Genomic DNA, 19914 nt, shown 5'->3' with positions numbered 1-19914 from the left:
ATATATACACTATAAAAAATAGTTCGTTAGTTATAGCTGTATATACTATAATGTGTATTAGAAATAAAACATAATTAGTTGTTGAAAGGAAATTAATTCAGACCATATGAGCTTTAACGTTGAACGTAAAAGAGACGAACGCTACACACCATTGACTTCTGTTGCGCATGAACGACGAAAAAAGTATTAAAGCTCACTGGTTTATTAGTTACAATGTGTTTTGAAGTCTGGTAAATGCATCAAGCAACTGAAAGTATATTCATTAACTGGTATATCCTTCAGTGAGTGGTACGAGTATGAGTGTAGTGTTTATTACCAAAACAACTTAAATTAATACATGTATGTTCTTTTTGGAATTATACAGTTATATGGTAACAACATACTTTAAATAATTTAAGGTAAGGTTACATTACAATTATCAGTTTAATTGACTATGATTTTTTTTAGTTTTACGTCGCACAAACGCAGTATAGGACATATGGCGACTCTCCAGATTTACTGGTGGTGGAAGACCTTATGTACCCTTCTATGCGTTATTTTTGCCAAAAATGGGCACCCGACGGTCCGTAAGCTAGCTGGATAGTTTTCTCACATTGACTGCGTGGTTATTGTAAAAATATCATAAAACCCTCGCATTGCCTGTATTAAAATAAACATGTAAACAAGTATAATTATGTATTACTTTATTCGACATTAGATTAGATTTATTTGATAATTATAATACATGGAATTTAAGGATTTAATAACGTTTTTATGTACCATAAAACTGGATTTCGTGAATAGATATATGGTTTATGTGTTTAAAGTCATTACTAATTTGTTCAAGCGAGTAAAACTATCGACAACATTATATGTTTCAAGTGAATGGTTTTTATCACAGTTATTGATTCTTCAAAACATGTTTAGACTGAATACATTAACCGCTTGTAGAAATGTATTCACACTTGTTGTATAGAAAATACATAGATGCCGTTTTCAATGTCTTCGGATAACATCTATTCTCGATACATTATAAATCAAAGTTCGTTTATCGAACTTTCACCTTATCTAAACGAAAATGTTACGGTATTTTGTCAATGTTTTGATAGACCAAAGACATTTAAAAGTTAAAAGCGTATTTCTGTTGTCACGTTTGCTTATGAGATATAATTATAAAATGATGATGGTGATTATGATATATTTTAATAAATATGCATAAACACTTATGTACATAAAAAATATTGCAAAGACTGATGTGTATAGCGGAAATGGGTATAAGTATATTTAACACTAACAAAATCAGTCATTTTACTTCTTTTACTCGTGTGAAATTGGTATATACTGTACACTTAAAAAAATTATAAACAGACATGTGTAAACAATGCGCGCTATAATTCTCATTTATGAAGAATTATGCATATGGAAATGGATTAGTTATTATAATGAACAAAATTTAACGAATTGGCCAAACGTGAAAAATTTATAAACAATATGTATATTGGTTTGTATGTTAGTGTTATGAGTACGTGTATAAATCGTCAAAAATACTGTTTTACTGGGTTCACGAAACATTAACTTTATACTGTAATAAAAAGAAAAAGTTAAATATCAAAGATAGGCTCAATCAGATCTTCAGTTCTAACATTTCTACATTCAATGCAGTCAAAGTAATAATACCTCTTTTCATTTGATAACAAAAACAAAACAAAACAAAAAAACATAGCACCAAAATATGAAATAAAATAATAGTTATCTTCACTGTCTACCCAAAGGTACCGTAAGTATATGTATATTACAGAGTGCCATACCATATTTCCAAATTTCACTAAGTCATGAACTAATTATAGTACATACATACATAAACGATACACACACTTATATTTTGAGACCAAATTATATAATGAAAATGTGTTTTTTTTTTATCATTTATTCATTTCAGATTTCAAATGCATGTATTGTTTAGACATTGAGTGCTGCTATGTCACAGCTTCCCCCGGGAGATGCCACGTCAAACAATGTTGAACACTACTTCAAACAAGCGGCTGTTGCAGCAGATTCGCGGGAATGTTCGGAAATTGGAACGTTTGTACATTTCATTTTATTCTGTTACTAATTGGAACGTTTGTACATTTCATATTAGTATTTCAATATGATTTAAATGATACTGCGGGATATGATGTGTTAAAACATGACCATATAATGATGGTATGATCATACCATACAATACGATACAACACGATGCAATGTTATACATTTCAACAAGATGTAATGCGATACGATGTGACACGATGCGATATGATATGATATGGAGCTATATGTCACTTACTTCTAAGTTGCATGGATAATAATTAAGTTTCTTGCTACCATTAATGAATAAAATGTTTCTATTTTTATAAAATCTTGTTCAACACAGCAGTCGTTTGTGAAGCTGAGTGACGTAACAAAACAGTATTTACACTTCCGCTTCTGGTATGAAGCAAGATGGTTAAATATCGGAAGCCACTGTATCTAGAAAATACTTCTATTTAATTCTTCTATTAAAAATGTGTACCAGAGCAAACATAAAGTGAATTCTGTTCTGTTTGTTTGTCTTTAAGATCGATATTAAATTTCAATGTATCTATAGCAGATGTATAAATGCAAGATACTATTTTCATTTATGATATTCTAAAGGTCTATTATGAGAGATCATGGGGGCAGTGCCATGGATGCAGCTATTGCAGCTGCGTTATGTTCGAGCGTGGTTAATGCCCATAGCTGCAGTATAGGGGGAGGAGCTATAATAACCTTATACAAAAGGTAGGCTGCTCTGGCATATAATTATAATCTGCATGAAAAAAACGAATTTTAACTAATCGAAAATGATATAATACAACAAATTATATCAGGCTTAATATGCAAATCTTTCATTATTTGCTGATTTTTTTCAAGGTTTAGTTAAAGAAATGTCGGTCATCATTTGAAATGATTTTTATGTTACTTTTGCATGTTATGGATCAAATTTAAAAATACAAAGCAAATAGCTATGGTGTACGAAGAAATATCAATGAAGGCACACTTCACCAAATCAAATTAAAGTCTATTACACCATATACAACACATTATAAAACATATCACATAACAGTATAAAACATATCACATCATGTTACATATCACAATAGGTTCCTTATCACATCATGTATTATGTCACATCATATCGAATCACATTATATCATATTATGTCACATCACTTAATATCACTTCACATTATATCACATCATATCATATATAACATCATACCACATAATAGCACTTCTTATCACACCATATATGCCACCACTTCATATCACACCACATCATTTTATATCACATCCCATCATACCATACCACAACATCATGTCAAATTATTTCATAAAACATCACATCATACCACATTACACCGCATCATAGCACTATAAATTTATATCACGTCATATCATATCACAGCACATTACATCTCATCATATCGCATCATATCATACCACATCACATCATATCAAATCACAACTCATCTGACCTTACCGTATGTGCTTATTTTTTCATATGATGTACATGTATTTTAGATCAGAAGAGAAAATGTATTCAATTATTGGAAGAGAACAAGCGCCCTCTAAACTGACAACGGAGACTTTGATATCTGACCCGTTATCTAAACGTATCGGTATGTAACGTTACGCCATGACTTTATCAATATGACGTCAGCAAATGTAAAATATTATTGCATATCATAAATTATTGCATAATGTTCTACGAGAAATCTGGAAATTAATTTGTTTGTTTATTACTACGTTAGCGTTAATTAATAAATGCCATACGATATAACAGAAGATATAACTCAGGCATTTTCCTTAAACATAATGTGTTAGGCAAGTTAAAATAATTCTTGATACCAATGTGCTTGAACAGAAAGAAAATAATATTATATAAAGTTGTGCTCCTTTTGTGCCTCTAAATAATACATTGTATATATGTACGAGTTTAAGTTTTGTTATATTTATCTGGTCCTTTGAGTTCTTTGCTTGCACCAAATTTAGTCTTAACGAATTGGACAACACTAGTATTTAAGTGCTTCGGCGGCTTGAAATGTGTTGTCTTTTTCATGATCTGTGTATTTCTGTTGTTTATATTGCTTCCGAGGGATCACCCAACCTAGTTATTTTAGTTGTTTTATATAATCTACAATTCAAAGGTGGGCTTTCAATATGCATTCCTGGAGAAATTTGTAGCTTGTATGAGGGTTGGAAATTAGCTGGTAGGTTGCCATGGAAACAGCTTTTCCAACCAGCAATCAAGATGTGTAAAAACGGGGTCAAAGTCAGAGCAGCTCTTGCAAAAGCTATAGATGAGGATGTGAAAAATAAAAACCTCCAGTTGAAGGAGAGAGTTCCAGGTTTCTTGTAAGATATCTTTTATTTTATCAATATTATATAAAATGCTCTAAAACAAAATGGACTCCGCTGAGGTTTTTTGACAAGAGGGGACTGGAAATAATATTTCGAGATTAATATTCCATTTGATTGATAACATATCCGAAAACTTCAGATCAATCGCTCATACCGTTTTTGCAAAACAGTTACTCTGCTTGTGAAGAATGGCCCAAAACGTGCACATCGTGCAACGCTTTAGGGGCAATACACAGTTTTCAAGGCTTCTCGGCAAACAACTGACTGCGCCACAATCAAAACCTCACACACAAGTCTGTAATCACACACCTGAAATAAATGCATTTCATATTTAACATATATATATGTATCTCACAGCAAACAATTAAAAATACATGTCCACCTTCTAGTTTTCTGGCACACAGCTCTGTGTTTTTCATTGTTTTGGTCGCGAAAATCAGCGACAAAATAAGCGGATTATCCCTATTCGCAAAATACAACGATATATTAACGTCAAAAACTTAAACCACAAGCTATAGTGTTTCTTCCTTCTTAAACAATGCACAATCTGAAAATAACATCCAAACGGGGTGCCATCCACCTACTTTTTTCACAATTCTAAGTCTTCTGCATACCCTTTAAATTGAAGAGCTGATTCACCGGCTAGCTCCAGAAACCACACGTTCGCATCCGACAGGTACTCTCTCATAAAAACAAGGGTCAACGCCACTAAATTCAATTTTACTAAATAACTGAAACACAAAACTAGTCATTGAAACTTGAAATATAGTAACTATAAACATTTAGAACCTCAAATATCCACTTCAATTTCAAAACTGTCTCTTATTTGTAAATTCCACCTTGGCCAATTCGAAACTAAACAGCCGAAACTGTGTACTGCCTCCTTTTCACCCGAATCGGGAAAATAATGTTAAGCATATCCTTCTGTTTTAAGTGCCCCCAGATGTTCTTAGTAAGAACAAATCAAATTTTGTGTATTTTATGCTCTGAGACCTCAATGGAGCTCCTTTAAGATGTGATGTAGTAAACAAAAAAATGTTATTATTGATATATTTTTTATTGTTATAATTTTTTTATTATTGAGAAAAGAAACACTAATTTATCAATATTTACAGGTTAAACGTTGCAATCTTACCGAAGTTAACCTATTTAAAGACATCTCTTCAATAATAGTACTTTTGACTTTCACACGCACGAACATTATGCCAATCTTATGCTTAAACATTTAATTTTAGCAAAGACAAAGTAAATTACTGTGCCAGCCAAACATGTACGAACTTTAACATCTATTCACTTCCAAGAACAAAAAGAAGTGCTTGCTTAATCGTTCTAGCTAATCAGGTATCAAACAATTATGACATTTGAAATAAAAGTATGCATTAGTTACTTTTGTGAGAGAAATCATTACAGAGAATTTCTTACAAATCCGGAAACCGGAGAAATATACAAGGAAGGCGACATTATGTATAGACCAGTGCTCGCTAAAACGCTGGAAAAGATAGCAGACGAAGGACCTGATTGTTTCTACAGAGGAAGTTTAACAGACGATATGATAGCAGATATCACAGATGCAAGTAACTATTCTACTTTATCTGATTTGTAAATTCATGTTATACCTTAATCCACATTCGTTTTATACATGTCCTGTTTTTGTTTGGGATTCTCTTTTGCTGCTGTCACGTCACGTCACGTCACGTTACAATGAAGGAAAATTCAAACTAGCGCTGAGGACTTTCTTAAATTTTGCACGATAAAAAATCATGTTGAAATAAATATGTATACATAAAGTGAATGTCACCATTCTACTTTTTTGAGTTATCTGCTCCTGAAAGTGAGCGTTTTCTTCCTTAAGGTTATCGTATCTTTGATAGCGCATAACACCTCATTCGATTTTATAATCGTACTCGTTACTTTAAGTTCTGTAACAGTGTAAAAGGTGTGTTCACTGTTACGGTGCAAAATGTTCTGACAGATTTCATTTTATAGTTGCTTATGCCCCCTTTAAAAAATGTAGCATGTTTACTTATTGAAGCATAGAAAATGTCTATGTGATATAATTTTTAAAATTTGGATAATGACTGCAAATGAAATATCAAAATAAATAATAAAATAAATAAATAAAGAAAGAAAGAAATATATATTACGAATAATGATTTCAGATGGAATCCTGACTAAAGAAGATTTTGCCAACTACACTGCTCTCATTAAACCGCCATTATCTCTTAAACTCACTGATGATTTCACCGTCTATTCTCCACCACTTCCAACCAGTGGTATTCTATATCAGTACATTCTGGACTTACTGAAAGGTATGTAGACAATACTCTGACATTTTTCTCATCAAGACGTCAGAACATTAAATCGGTAGCATATATTCTGAAAAAAACAACAAAAAAATCATTATAGATCATGTAGATTTAAAAAAGGATGAAAAAATTGGAAATTCATAGAAAATAGTAGCACTGGTAATGAATCCCAGTTATCATACTCAGCGTCCGTCGACGTGACCAGGACAAAGCAAAGAAGTGAGTACTGGGCGATATTTCCAGCCGCCACATATAATTAAACGCATACATTGCATTGTGTGTTTTGTTAAGGGAGTTTAGACATAAATCTTCAAATATTCAAATGATTTAAATCGTAAATGTTCTGATGATAAGAATGTTATTCTTTTAGATTTTAAATTCGATCAATCAAGTGTATCGACAGTGGAAAAGTCAATAGAAACATGGCATAGAATTACTGAGGCGTTCAAACATACAGGAGCCGTAAAGCAATATTTAGGAGATAACGATATTTGCACAGATGAAGTCAAAGATTCAATTGATGAGGTATCGTTTGATTTATTTGTTTATTCAAGGAATGAAAACATTTTTCCACGTTGTGTGGAAATTAAATAAGAAAATGAATTAGGAAATTCATGAATCAAATGTTATGTTGTTTTCATATCGTGTGCAAGCTTCTTGATGCTTCAGTTTCACATAACGTTTAGTGTAACAGATATGAGAGTTGTTTTCATATATTTCTTAATGATGTAGATCTAATATAATATCATAACAAAGTAAACCTTTAAGGATGCCCATCATGGAAAAATTGAACATGTTGGAGGCCCGATTGATTAGATCTATTAATGACAAGAAAGTCATTTTTGCACACACGCACACGCACGCGCGCGCGCGCACACACACACACACATTATTACAATCGAGATTTTTCTGTTAGATGAAACTTTAAAAGATCAATTGTGTTATGTTAATGAAATATACTCATTTTGTACTATTTTTTCTGTATTATTGAATTTTCACCGTTTAATAAAATGAGATGATTTTTAAAAATCATCTTTGACAAGTGATTTATATAGCAGTTCAAAACACGAAAGCTGGACAAGTCCATTTTAACATTCAGCATGATGAAGATAAATGTTTTGTGTTCATCAGATTTTAAAAAAAAATCATGATATAAAATATGAAAAAAGTGATTGTCACTGGTAAAATAATTTTTCAAACACTGTAAAAATCAAATATTCTCTATATTGTGTAATGTCCAGTACCAAAGTCATAACTTTGTGATATTCTATTTACAACTTTGTATGACAGTGATTCTCCTGACGGTGTGTGTGTGTGGGGGGTATAAAGATATTTTAGGGGAAAAAATATTACGTTCGTTTTATCATTTTTTCTTTTCTTATTATTATTATTATTTTTATTTTCTTATTTTTTATTTTATTTTATTTTTATTTTAAATTTGTAGATGGTGAGGAAAGCAAGAAATACTGACTATATTAAATCTAAACGTGCAAAAATACTCGATACAAAAACATTTAACTCTACATATTATGATAATTTAAATCTCGGAAATCAACACAAAGATCACGGAACCTCACATCTGTCAGTCATTGGTCCAAATGGCGATGCGGTATCTATATCGTGTTCAAACAGTCTCCAGTAAGATATGATCTTCTTTCCATTATGCCTCTTTAAACTGCTTATTTAACGTATCTTGTAACAGTTTCCAAAAGCATACTCATTTGATATATACAAGATATATCTTTTGCATATTTAGCTCTGTTGGCAATGGGTATAATTATAGTGAATAAGTATTTTGTATGGAAGTCAAATACTTACTTTGTTTACATTTTGCTACCTTTACTATGCATGCATGTCCAACGCTCCTTTTTTTTCAATATTAACACTTCTAACATGCTTCTTAATCTATTATTTAAAAATATCATGGATTTTTGAGGCTTAATGTCCCTTCAAACTGTTTAAGGCAAATGTCAGTTACCTTAGAGTATATTATTGCTGTTTAGATTTAAAAAATGTTTCAAGAATGTCAGAGGAATTATTAATGATCCGAGAAAAATCAAATTGTTGAAGACTGTATTATCAATATAATTATAAATACTATAAGCATTTATATAATCTATAAAATATAATTTGGATAACAAGATACGTTTGTACATATTAGATCTAACGAACGTGCATTTGAATATGCGTACACTTTTTTATCAAATGTGTAAATCATTTTTTTTCTAGAAATATCATTAATCTTTTTTAAAGCTTTGGGTCAAAGATCGTCGGGACAAGAACTGGGATTGTATTTAATGATACAATTAGGAACTTTTCATTACCAAACGTTAACAGCAGATACAACAGTCCGCCATTAAAATCCAATTTAGCAGAACCACTGAGACGTCCACTGACAGCAATGTGCCCTAGTATTGTTGTAGATAGGAAAGGAGATGTAAAGCTAGTGATAGGTGGTTCTGGTGCTACTCGTATTCCAACATCATTGGCATTGGTAATGTATTTGTTAGTTGTAGCCACTGCCCCTTTAGTACCAGGGGGAAAGCGGGGAATCCCGTTAAGGCCCTAACGTATGACGGTGCATTAGAATATCATTTAACTTTTTTTCTATTATTTAATCGCAAGCATACTTTTTTATTGCATATATTGTGCCATGCTTTTACAAATGATTTTCAAATCATTATATTAACCCACAAACTATAAAATTTTATGGTTGCTCGGACCAGGATTCAAACCCCCAGATCCCTTATATCTTAAGCGAGCGTCTAAGCTTTGATTAAAGTTATAAGGGAAAGTCAGGAGCAAACCAAATAATTCTAAATTAGGGTTTGTAATCCTTTGACTCTGAGGCTGAAAGGGACAAGTAAACGTGACAATATTTGATATAATTTACTTTTTATTCAGATTACTATAGAAACGTTGTTGTTTAAATGGGGCATAAAAGAAGCCATACACTATCCGCGTCTCCATCATCAGCTGTACCCATCACTTTTGTATGTGCAACTAGGATTTCCAAAGGTACGTTATAACGTTAATCATTTGGCTGAGAAGAAATTTGAAACTATATCTTCTGATTTTTATTAAACATAAGTTGATATTTCTTTTCGAATAACGTAAAGCAGCATAACCCTTGAGGATGTACAATATAATATAATATGTATGACAAGACAAAAATACAGCACACAAACAAAATTGAAACAACAGAGAAGGTTGACAATAAAATGCATGTTAATATATCTTGTAATAAATTTCAACAGACATTACTTTTAGCATTACATGCAATTTCAATTTATCAGCAAAACACCATTAGAATCTGATTTGAAAAACATATTGCATTGTTATGATGCACCCAAATGGTGAAATATAATTCTTTTCATAATGATGTACGTTTTAACGATGCTTTTGATTAAATGATATAATATCAAATATATATATATACACGGCTGCCGCCAATTCATGAAGTAATTTCTTTGCTTCTCCGATAAAGAAAGTTTTCTGTATTTAATCGGATATAAACGACTGTTTGCAACATAGACTTTGCCGAGCGGTTCGTGTTATACATATATGAAAACAACGTGTATATAGAGCCATTATTACCTGTCAAAATATTTATAACTAATAATATATCTGGCAAGTTATTAAGATGATTTTTATATTATTGCTTTCAAGATATAATTTTATATCAAAATATAATATTGTTTCTCAGACAATACGAATATCTTTTTATTATAACCCTTGTTCATTTAAGGAAGTAGTAAATGGTTTACAACATATTGGCCATGAGGTTGCAGACATGAATCCTTCAATTATTCAGGGTATTCTTAAAACAGGAGATAAAATCACAGCTTGTGGAGACTACAGAAAAGATGGACATGCCTCTGGATTTTAAAATCTTGACAACTTTGAATTGAATGATTATTATTTATAAAGTGTTAATGTGAAATGTAATTTGATAAGACATGGTAGTATCCGGATAAAAAAGCAAAAATGTTATACTATACAACACTAATTTGAAGTCATACATATGCTTGTCATATGCATTTCTACGGCTATTTTGCTATCAAAAAGCTTAATTTGTTTATAAAAGTCCTTTGATTTGATTAAATTTCAACTCAAATGTTGAGTGCACATACTTTTTACACTGTTCAAATGCACATGTGATGCATTTTGATTATGCTATTCGTTTAGATTTTGTGCTGGTGATGGTAAAAATATATAACATTTTGCATTATCGATACGTGATTACTTTTTTTTAAATCTTTGAAATAAAATTGTCAGATGAATCCGTATAAATTGTTGGGGCTGATGAATTTTTATTTAACAAGAAGTGACCATTGAGACATCAACCCTTGTGGAATGTTTTTTATTTAAACATAAATTTTGCAACATGAATGTACAGCTATATATCAATTCTGGATGGTCTTAATTTGAAATAGAAAAAAAACTGCCAAATTAAACACATGAATGTTAATTTCATTTTGTTTCAATTTGAATATTCAGTGAAATGTTTAAAAACTGCATAAATAAAGTAATCAGTTGTTCCTGTCTTAAGTATCAAGTTGTTCTTCTTCACTACAGTCGATGTTTGACAAGAGAATTATATTGTATTTATTTATATTTAACTATTTTCTCCAATGTTTTGGGATGAGCTGTCGCCAACTTTGACATTTTCTTCAATGGTGTTCATGCTTTGATATTTTAATCATTATTATCATCATATTTGGAACAGTTTTCAGATTGGTTTGGAATGATTTTAAAAATATTTTATAATAACTTTTAGTAAGTTATTTGCTGGATAAGTATTTGATTATTATTTCTTTTTGTTTGTTTGTTTGTTTGTTTGTATATTTATTTCCCTTCATGCTTCATGATTGTTTACGTAGTGATGAATTACTTATTCAAAGTATTGTGTTACTAATTGGCAGTTGCCACATTTCAGTTCCTCCTTAATTTAATGAAACTGTATAAAATGAATTTCAATCAGAGCATTATTTCTCAAAATATGGTTTAAATTTGCTGTCATCGCTTTTGTTTAACCCAACAAATATGATACAAATTGACTCGGTAAGTTCGCTAGATATGATACAGAATCCTTACTGAATATGATACAGTCGTTACCAAACCCTCGCCTAATAAATTTTAAGTTAGGTGTAATTAGAGTTAAAACCTGTTCTATAATCAGACTCTCGGACTACGTCCTGTGAACGTTGCCTTTGCCTTGTTGTTTTTCAATCTCATCTTTTGTGAGAAGACCATTTTCAGGTTTGAATACACTCCATCAATACACTCCATACAGTTCCAACAAATAGTGAAACACGCATTGCCTAGATGTGTATCTTCACAATCCGCTGTTGTATTATTTGGATTTGATAATTAAACATGGAATATTGAGTATGAAAGGGAAATTGCAATTTGTCACAACAAAAACAAAAGGTTTACGTACATTAACCGGGTATTTATGTAACTATGCAGACAAATATAGTGACTAAAAGCAGCAATAAACAAACTCTTTATCTTTTGTTCACTAGCGGAAGTACTAGTAGAAGATACATTTGGATTCAAGACTGTGTTAATGGTATCAATTGTAGTTAGAAATTAATTAAGATTTTTTTTCTTTTGAAGAAAATGCAATATTGAACTAAAAGCATGTTAAATATACATCGAGTAAATAAAGCAGCGTTGGGTATAAACTCATTTGTCGAAAAGTAGCAGAACCTATGCAGATTGATATTTCATATTTTTAAAAAGTATTGTTTTGCTAATCGCCAAAAAGGAAAAGACGGTTCATTACTATATGACCGTTGAGTACAGTTTCGAAAACTGCAACAGAACAATAAAACTTGTCCAATTGACAAGTCAGAAATACTGAGTTGATGATTTAAAATGCACCACCGAAGATATAACATTCCATCAATTTTGTTTGTTTGTTTGCTTGTTTTTGGTTTTTTGTTCGTGTTTTATTTTTTATGAGTAGATCTAATTTTAACGTACAAATTGTATGGAAATAAGAAATTTACATAACTATTGACACGGACAAGTCGTTGTTTCAGTGAGCAATAAACTTTTCAGTCGTTGCTTAGTGCTGTTTACCTTTACCTTTTTAGATACTATAATGATGAAAGATAGGAAATATTCAGTTTCACACGTTCCAATAAATCATTTTGGGGATATGTTTGCAGCATCAAGGCAGTCATTCTATAAATATATGTATCTAATGTAATACAAACATTTGTTTGATCAACATTCATTCGATTATTGTATGACGATTAATTTCTTAAAGATTAATTAAGTTCCCTTAAATGCCCATTGTGATCCAGAAATGCTTTTAATTTCTATTTTTAAAAGCTCTTAAATGTTTTTAAACCAATTATTTAAACGTTATAAAACTCATGTGTGCCCTTTTTTAGAAATAAAAAAACATACGTTTTCGAGGACTAATGTGCCTTTGATAGTGTATGAATTTGCTTTAAAAATGTTTTAAATAAATGGTATTGATTAACAGTGAAGTTTAATTAATTGGTGTTTTGATTGACAGTTTACTGTTTTCTTCTCTTGTTTACTGCTATCAAATAGAGTACTTTTAAGTTGTTATTGATATAATTAGCTGTTGATTGCGAATGAAAGTAGCAAATATTTGACATAATATTGATAGGCAGAAATAACAACAAAATCCAAACCACACTTATGTGAAATATCTATTCATTTGATACATAAGTACATCTTATTGTAACAAGAAGCAAGCAAAATATTAACGGCGAACTGACAGTCTTTTATTAATCATACATGCAGGTCAGACACTCACATTGATGTTTCCATAGACTTACATTATAAGAAATGGTCCCTTATCCTACCTTAAAATTGAGTTTTCATGCTAAAGAGGTAATTTTCCTAGCAGAATGAAATGCCTGACACATAAAAATGTTCCTGTTATATAGGGGTAGCCAACCAAATTTTTTGCAAAATGACTTCAAAGAGGATTACCCCCCATTTCATTGAAATTTTCTGCTGATCACAGGACTGACATACACTTTTTATAAATGCAAATATCAAAGACAAAATTATCACAGAGACTCATGAAATATTTCATTTTCTTCAGAAAACAATGTAGTGTTACTTTTTAAATTAGTTTTTATACTTAAAAATACCCCACTTTCATCCAATCACCTCATGTATAAATTGACTCATACGGTTTTCCCTGCACTTTTTTTCAGCCAATCGCTGGCCGTGTTACAATGCGTTACCCTGACCTAAAGGGAATATTAAATGTTTAATATTCTAATATCTAATGATAAATGAAGTTGCATATACAATTACCAATTATATGGATGCATTTTCACCACTCTTAAGTCATTTAAAACTTTGAAGTTCCCTTTTTTCTAACAAGCGCCATTATGTCGCATTCCGGATATTCTGAAAATGAATGTTAGCATGTGATTTTCATACATAATTCATTATTCTGAAGTCAATTTTGTAACAACTTCCATAAAATCACTCAGATAGCAAAACAACACTGTTTTCATTACAGAAGTGCTTCAAAATACTAATTTTCTTACAAAAGGATGTAGCAGGGAGCAATTTTATCACCCCACCCATAACAAAATAAGTGATTTTCACCCAAATTTCAACATTTTATTACCAATAGACTTCCTGAATGAAGATTTAGCTTAGCAAACATACTTAATAACTACTGTATAGTGACCTGATTATGGATTACACATTATTTGTACACACATAGCAACATTTTGGGTGTAACTAGGTATTTTAAAACTGCCCCTGCTGTATTTTTCTACTCCAAATATTTGCTTATATAGTCATAAATACAAGCCAAAATGTCAATAAAATGCCAAAATTCTTTATATATATTTTGTCTCTCTCTCACATAGATATTAAAAAATGCAATATATGGAAAAACCAAGTTCCACTGGACTTAACAGCACAGTAATAGCCTAAAATCTGACTTCTACACCCATTTTTTGGCCATTTTTGCATTCATTTGGAGCCAAATATGACAATTGAAACCTTCTTTCAGGTGTTTTACCATGTAAACCACCTCTTCAGACCAAAATGTACTTGGAATGGAAAGTAATGTGTATTTTTTTCTCATTTAGGTAGCCAGAAACTAGAATTTATGCACTTATCTAAGTTTCTCAATAAATAAAGGGAGGTAATTCACTGAAGTTGTGCATAATCACACCCTTTGTGTACATTTATCTACCAGAATAAGTGCTTTTTCTGTTTATAGACACATCAGAGACACTAAAGCTGTGTTATAATTGTGCCTAATATGATTGTGAAAAAATAGATCAACTTTTACTTATCAATAAAACTTTTTCTACAAAATAATTCTACCCTTGGCCATTATGATGCTTATTCAATTGTATATTAAATAGTCATAAAGTCTAAAAACTATGGCATTATACATTGTGAGTGTGTAAATATGTATTACCAAATAGAAAACAATAAATTCTAATCACTATTTTGCATCTTAACCACATAATAAGAGGCTATTCAGAGGCTACCTAACTTTAATTATGCTACATTTTTCAATGGATTTCAATTTCTAAGTATGTATTGATATTCATGCCCTGAAACCAAGTAAATTTTAAGACAGAATCCTTAAAATGCTATTTATTTGAAGCTTTTATGCTATCTATGCCTGTAAATGAAACACAAAACATTCTTATATGGGAAACAGACATAGAAGCAATTTATTTGTGACATTCTATGTTATTATATGCGCAAAATGGGAAAATATTAGTGTCGAGCGAAGAAATGTCCGCCCCTAAAATAAGTCGAAAAGTTAACCGAAACAGCAACCTAGACTATTTCTAGTATTAATCTATTAGTTTTAAACCTGACAATATGCATTTGTATTGATATACCTGCAACACCCATCAAAAGTGGCCAATGTGCTTACATCAGGTCCTGTCAAGTTATACATAAGTCTTCAAACCTGGCATGTGTATATCCAATGTACAGCATTTCTTTGAAATCTGAAAAATATTTTTAATGACCAAGGTCAACATTATTCATCATCAACATATCACCAATTAATTATCACTCAAATTCACTGTTTAAAGAAAACACAAACCATTATTAACTTTTAAGTAACAATAATACTCTTCTTCATATGTAAACAATGCTTGTAGATTGACCCCCTTGACACATTATCTGCTGTAAACACCAACAGTTGCATTGAAATAATGAAATTTTATACCTAGACAGGCTGTATACATCCATTCTTCCAAAATATCAGCTTTTCGTGGCATATCAAAGAAGACAAAGTACAACAAATGAATTATGACAGTTCCAATTTCCCTCTCTTTAGGTCAGACACTCACATTGATATTTCCATAGACTTACATTATAAGAAATGGTCCCTAATCCTACCTTAAAATTGAGTTTTCATGCTAAAGAGGTAATTTTTCTAGCAGAATGAAATGCCTGACACATAAAAATGTTCCTGTTATATAGGGGTAGCCAACCAAATTTTTTGCAAAATGACTTCAAAGAGGATTACCCCCCATTTCATTGAAATTTTCTGCTGATCACAGGACTGACATACACTTTTTATAAATGCAAATATCAAAGACAAAATTATCACAGAGACTCATGAAATATTTCATTTTCTTCAGAAAACAATGTAGTGTTACTTTTTAAATTAGTTTTTATACTTAAAAATACCCCACTTTCATCCAATCACCTCATGTATAAATTGACTCATACGGTTTTCCCTGCACTTTTTTTCAGCCAATCGCTGGCCGTGTTACAATGCGTTACCCTGACCTGCAATGTGATACAAGGCAGCATTAACAACCGATGGCAAAATCAGCAACGATCTACGAAACGTCTCATAAGCAGATACCTCATTTCCGAGCAAAAGATAACAATAGCCTAAACAGTTCAGATTGACTGATAAAATAGCTATTTCTTTTGAACAGGTGCCGTTTATTGTAGCCGACAACTCTTTTATGACACGATGGCATTTTTGTATATTTCCTAAATGATAGTTTGAAAGAAACATAAGTAGTAATGAAACGATAAGCTGATTCGTTTTGGTAACACACCTGTTGCCTTTAATATTTTGTTCTAAAATTAAGAAGTCTGGAAGGTAGGCATTATCTGCATTAGTAAAGCTCACATCTTGCAAATGTGAACCATATTCCTTCATCTTTGAAGCAATAACTTCAATGAGTGTTATAACAGTTGTATAATTTCTGCTATGAAATTCAAAAAGGGCCCTATAAAGGTAACTCAGAGCAGTCGTCTTTAATGTGGTACAAAGATACAGTTTAATTTCTTCAGATACGCCCCTTTTTTTGCTTTTGTTGTTTGTGCTTTCGATATACATAGCTTTTGAAATTGCTACATTTATACCTTCAACTACCAATTTACTTTCTTTCGCAAATTTTTGACAAAATTTCTCTTTGTAATTAATAATATGACTAGAGCTGCATCGTGAACTTATGAAAATTATGAAATTTCGTATATCGTTGTTGAAATAATCGAAAACCCTTTGGTCATTGAAAATCTTCTCAGAAGAAGCAAACATGTCTCTGACAATCTTCAAAACATTTCCTTGCATATTTTCTAAACAAGTTATTGTATCTTTAGTTTCAGCACTGGTCATAAATCTGTTTCTAAACAAGTTATTTTCAGGCAATATATAATGAGGTAAACATTTATTTCTAACATACTGAATTATCTTCTCCAAACATTCAATAACTCGTGCATGCAACAAGTGTGCGCTCCATTGTTCTGCTGGTGTTTCTTCTACCAGCCAAAACATTGCATTTTTTAAGTGATACGTTTTCAGTGTATTGTTTGGTAACGCAGATGTGTTGTTTTTCATCAGAATCTTCAAAATAATAAAGCATTTCAACTGTATATCATTAATTTGCCAAACAAGTTCACGTTCAATCGAGACGAATGATAGTTTCCATTGAATGTCTGCAATGGGTGAAGAGTCGTCTCCAGTAGGTACAACATAGCACTTGCATTTATCTGGTAAAGATTGTAGAAACTCTTTACTTGGCCATTGATATTTTCTTGAACGGTTAAGCCATTCATGTGCACATTTAGGCCAACTGCCACACTCTATTGCTGTAACATAGTCCACTTCCCCAAGTAAAGTTTTACTTTTACGTGATGGTCCACTAATTGTTATAGCCGTGTCTGTAAACTTATCTGGGAATATGTATTCATTCCAATGGATACACTTTTTGAATTGAGTACTTGATATGTATGTCTCATTTCCAAATTTCGTCTCTAAATCAGGTAACATTGACACAAATTGTCGACAAAGTGTGCCATTTGGTATATTCGCTGAAAGGTCTAACATGTGAAATTTCCTGCAAACCAGTTTCACATAACCTGGACTGCATCCATCTCTTTCAATAAGCAGTTCAATTCCAAATTTTGGTATATATTTGTGTACTTCTAGGGCTTCAACACCTTTCCAAATTCCCATTACGTCTGAATCTCCCCCTTGTTTCTTAGTTCCTTCTGCAGAACCACCACTAGCCATGTTGTATGACCCACAAAGAAATGTTTCAGTGAACTCTTCCATGTGCATGTTCCTCTCTGATAATTCAGAGGCATATTTGTTCAAATCATTTTTATCCAATATATATGATAGTGATTTTGATGTTACTTTTTCACGCTTAATATCCATCTCTGTCTTATTTTCATATCATCTGGAACTCATTTCTTTGTGTACCTGTCAACTTAATGTCATATGCGTTATAACTGTAAATGAACAATTTGTAACATATAAAGCGGGTAAGGTTAAAAGTTTATCTGATAAAATAAATATAATATGTGATTTATCATTGTTTGAGTAAGATAATGCACAACGGAAACATACTGCGACATCACCGACAATAAAATATGTATAGTGCACATCTGAAATAAATTGTTTGACACACCATAAAGAGAGAAAAATCTTATTATGCATTTCATCATTTTTATTTTACAAGTATTAATTTATAAGTTATTATGATTCATCTTGATCGCTTGTAAGTAATTCGTATAAATAAAACAAAGTTGGGCAACATTTACTGCAAATAGATGAGGCGTCTGTGGACGAGTGTTTCAGCTCATTGATTCAAATAAATGTCCACTTAAAGTTGTTAGTTGGAATTCCACCAAAAACTTTGAATTATTTCATCTAAGAAAGATATTCTGCTTCCTAACGGAGCGTTGGTGGTTCTCTACAGGTGCCCGCTTATGCCTGAAATATAACCTTATATCGTCTACCACATAGGCACGAGTATCGGACCTTGGATGAAAAAATATGACCAGATTGATAATAAAACCTGTGTTCATCTTAAAAGTGTCAAAAACCAAAAACAAATGTAAATAATGACCCCCTTTAAAATATACTATAAGTTAAGAGAAGGCCGGAAACTCCAGATTCGAGCCTACGAGCAAGGGATTCATTTCCCTGGCCGTTGTGAAAACAATTGGCCAGACAATTAAAAAAAACTTTTATCACTATTTCACGTTTGTATTAAGCTTCCAAATGAGACCGACCCCAAGTCTCTAGCCCTTCCCGTTCATGAAATATCTATCGGGAAACGAGCGAATTCGTGCTAAAAATCCTTGGTAGACAGAATTGCGGCACAACGATTCGGTACGTAAACATAGACTAATACATGTTTGTCAGCTGAGTACGGGTCAAAATCACTTGAATTTACTAAATAATATTACTAAATACATTAAGTTGGACCACTCACAACCGTCAGTAGCATCTGATACACACGAGATTCGAGTTTCAAACATTTACACGGTCTTTCAATCGCTTTCTACGCCATTATGCATCCTTGTGTGAAACGTTGCGGTTTCGTTGCTATTGGCCAATCAGAAGACTCGTTACAAAATATCGAACAGCTGATTGACAATGGCGTTGAAAGGAATCTAAATACCGTGGAAAGGTTTGAAATTCGAATGTTACGTGTATCAGATGCTACTGACGGTGTGAGTGGTCCAACATAATGTATTTAGTAATATTATTTAGTAAATTCAAGTGATTTTGACCCGTACTCAGCTGACAAACATGTATTAGTCTATGTTTACGTACCGAATCGTTGTGCCGCAATTCTGTCTACCAAGGATTTTTAGCACGAATTCGCTCGTTTCCCGATAGATATTTCATGAACGGGAAGGGCTAGAGACTTGGGGTCGGTCTCATTTGGAAGCTTAATACA

General features: G+C 31.9%; 2 protein-coding genes across 2 annotated transcripts; one reads left to right on the top strand and one right to left on the bottom strand.

Annotated features, from left to right (window-relative positions):
- Positions 1-210: 210 nt before the first annotated feature.
- On the top strand, positions 211-11047 carry LOC132729018 (glutathione hydrolase 1 proenzyme-like). The gene is made up of 12 exons (XM_060714752.1): positions 211-398; positions 1919-2061; positions 2653-2778; positions 3561-3658; positions 4187-4394; positions 5811-5974; positions 6560-6709; positions 7077-7231; positions 8151-8344; positions 8960-9200; positions 9611-9724; positions 10455-11047. The coding sequence occupies exons 2-12, from the start codon at positions 1958-1960 to the stop codon at positions 10593-10595; spliced, it is 1695 nt and encodes a 564-aa protein (XP_060570735.1). The 5' UTR covers positions 211-398; positions 1919-1957; the 3' UTR covers positions 10596-11047.
- A 4707-nt stretch (positions 11048-15754) lies between these two features.
- On the bottom strand, positions 15755-18469 carry LOC132729017 (uncharacterized). The gene has a single exon (XM_060714750.1). The coding sequence runs from the start codon at positions 18378-18380 to the stop codon at positions 16473-16475; it is 1908 nt and encodes a 635-aa protein (XP_060570733.1). The 5' UTR covers positions 18381-18469; the 3' UTR covers positions 15755-16472.
- Between the last annotated feature and the right edge of the window lie 1445 nt (positions 18470-19914).

Source organism: Ruditapes philippinarum, unplaced genomic scaffold (genome assembly GCF_026571515.1).
Source record: "Ruditapes philippinarum isolate M1 unplaced genomic scaffold, ASM2657151v2 ctg88_1_1_1_1, whole genome shotgun sequence".
Taxonomy (NCBI): domain Eukaryota; kingdom Metazoa; phylum Mollusca; class Bivalvia; order Venerida; family Veneridae; genus Ruditapes; species Ruditapes philippinarum.
This window is presented reverse-complemented; position numbering and strand designations above follow the sequence as displayed.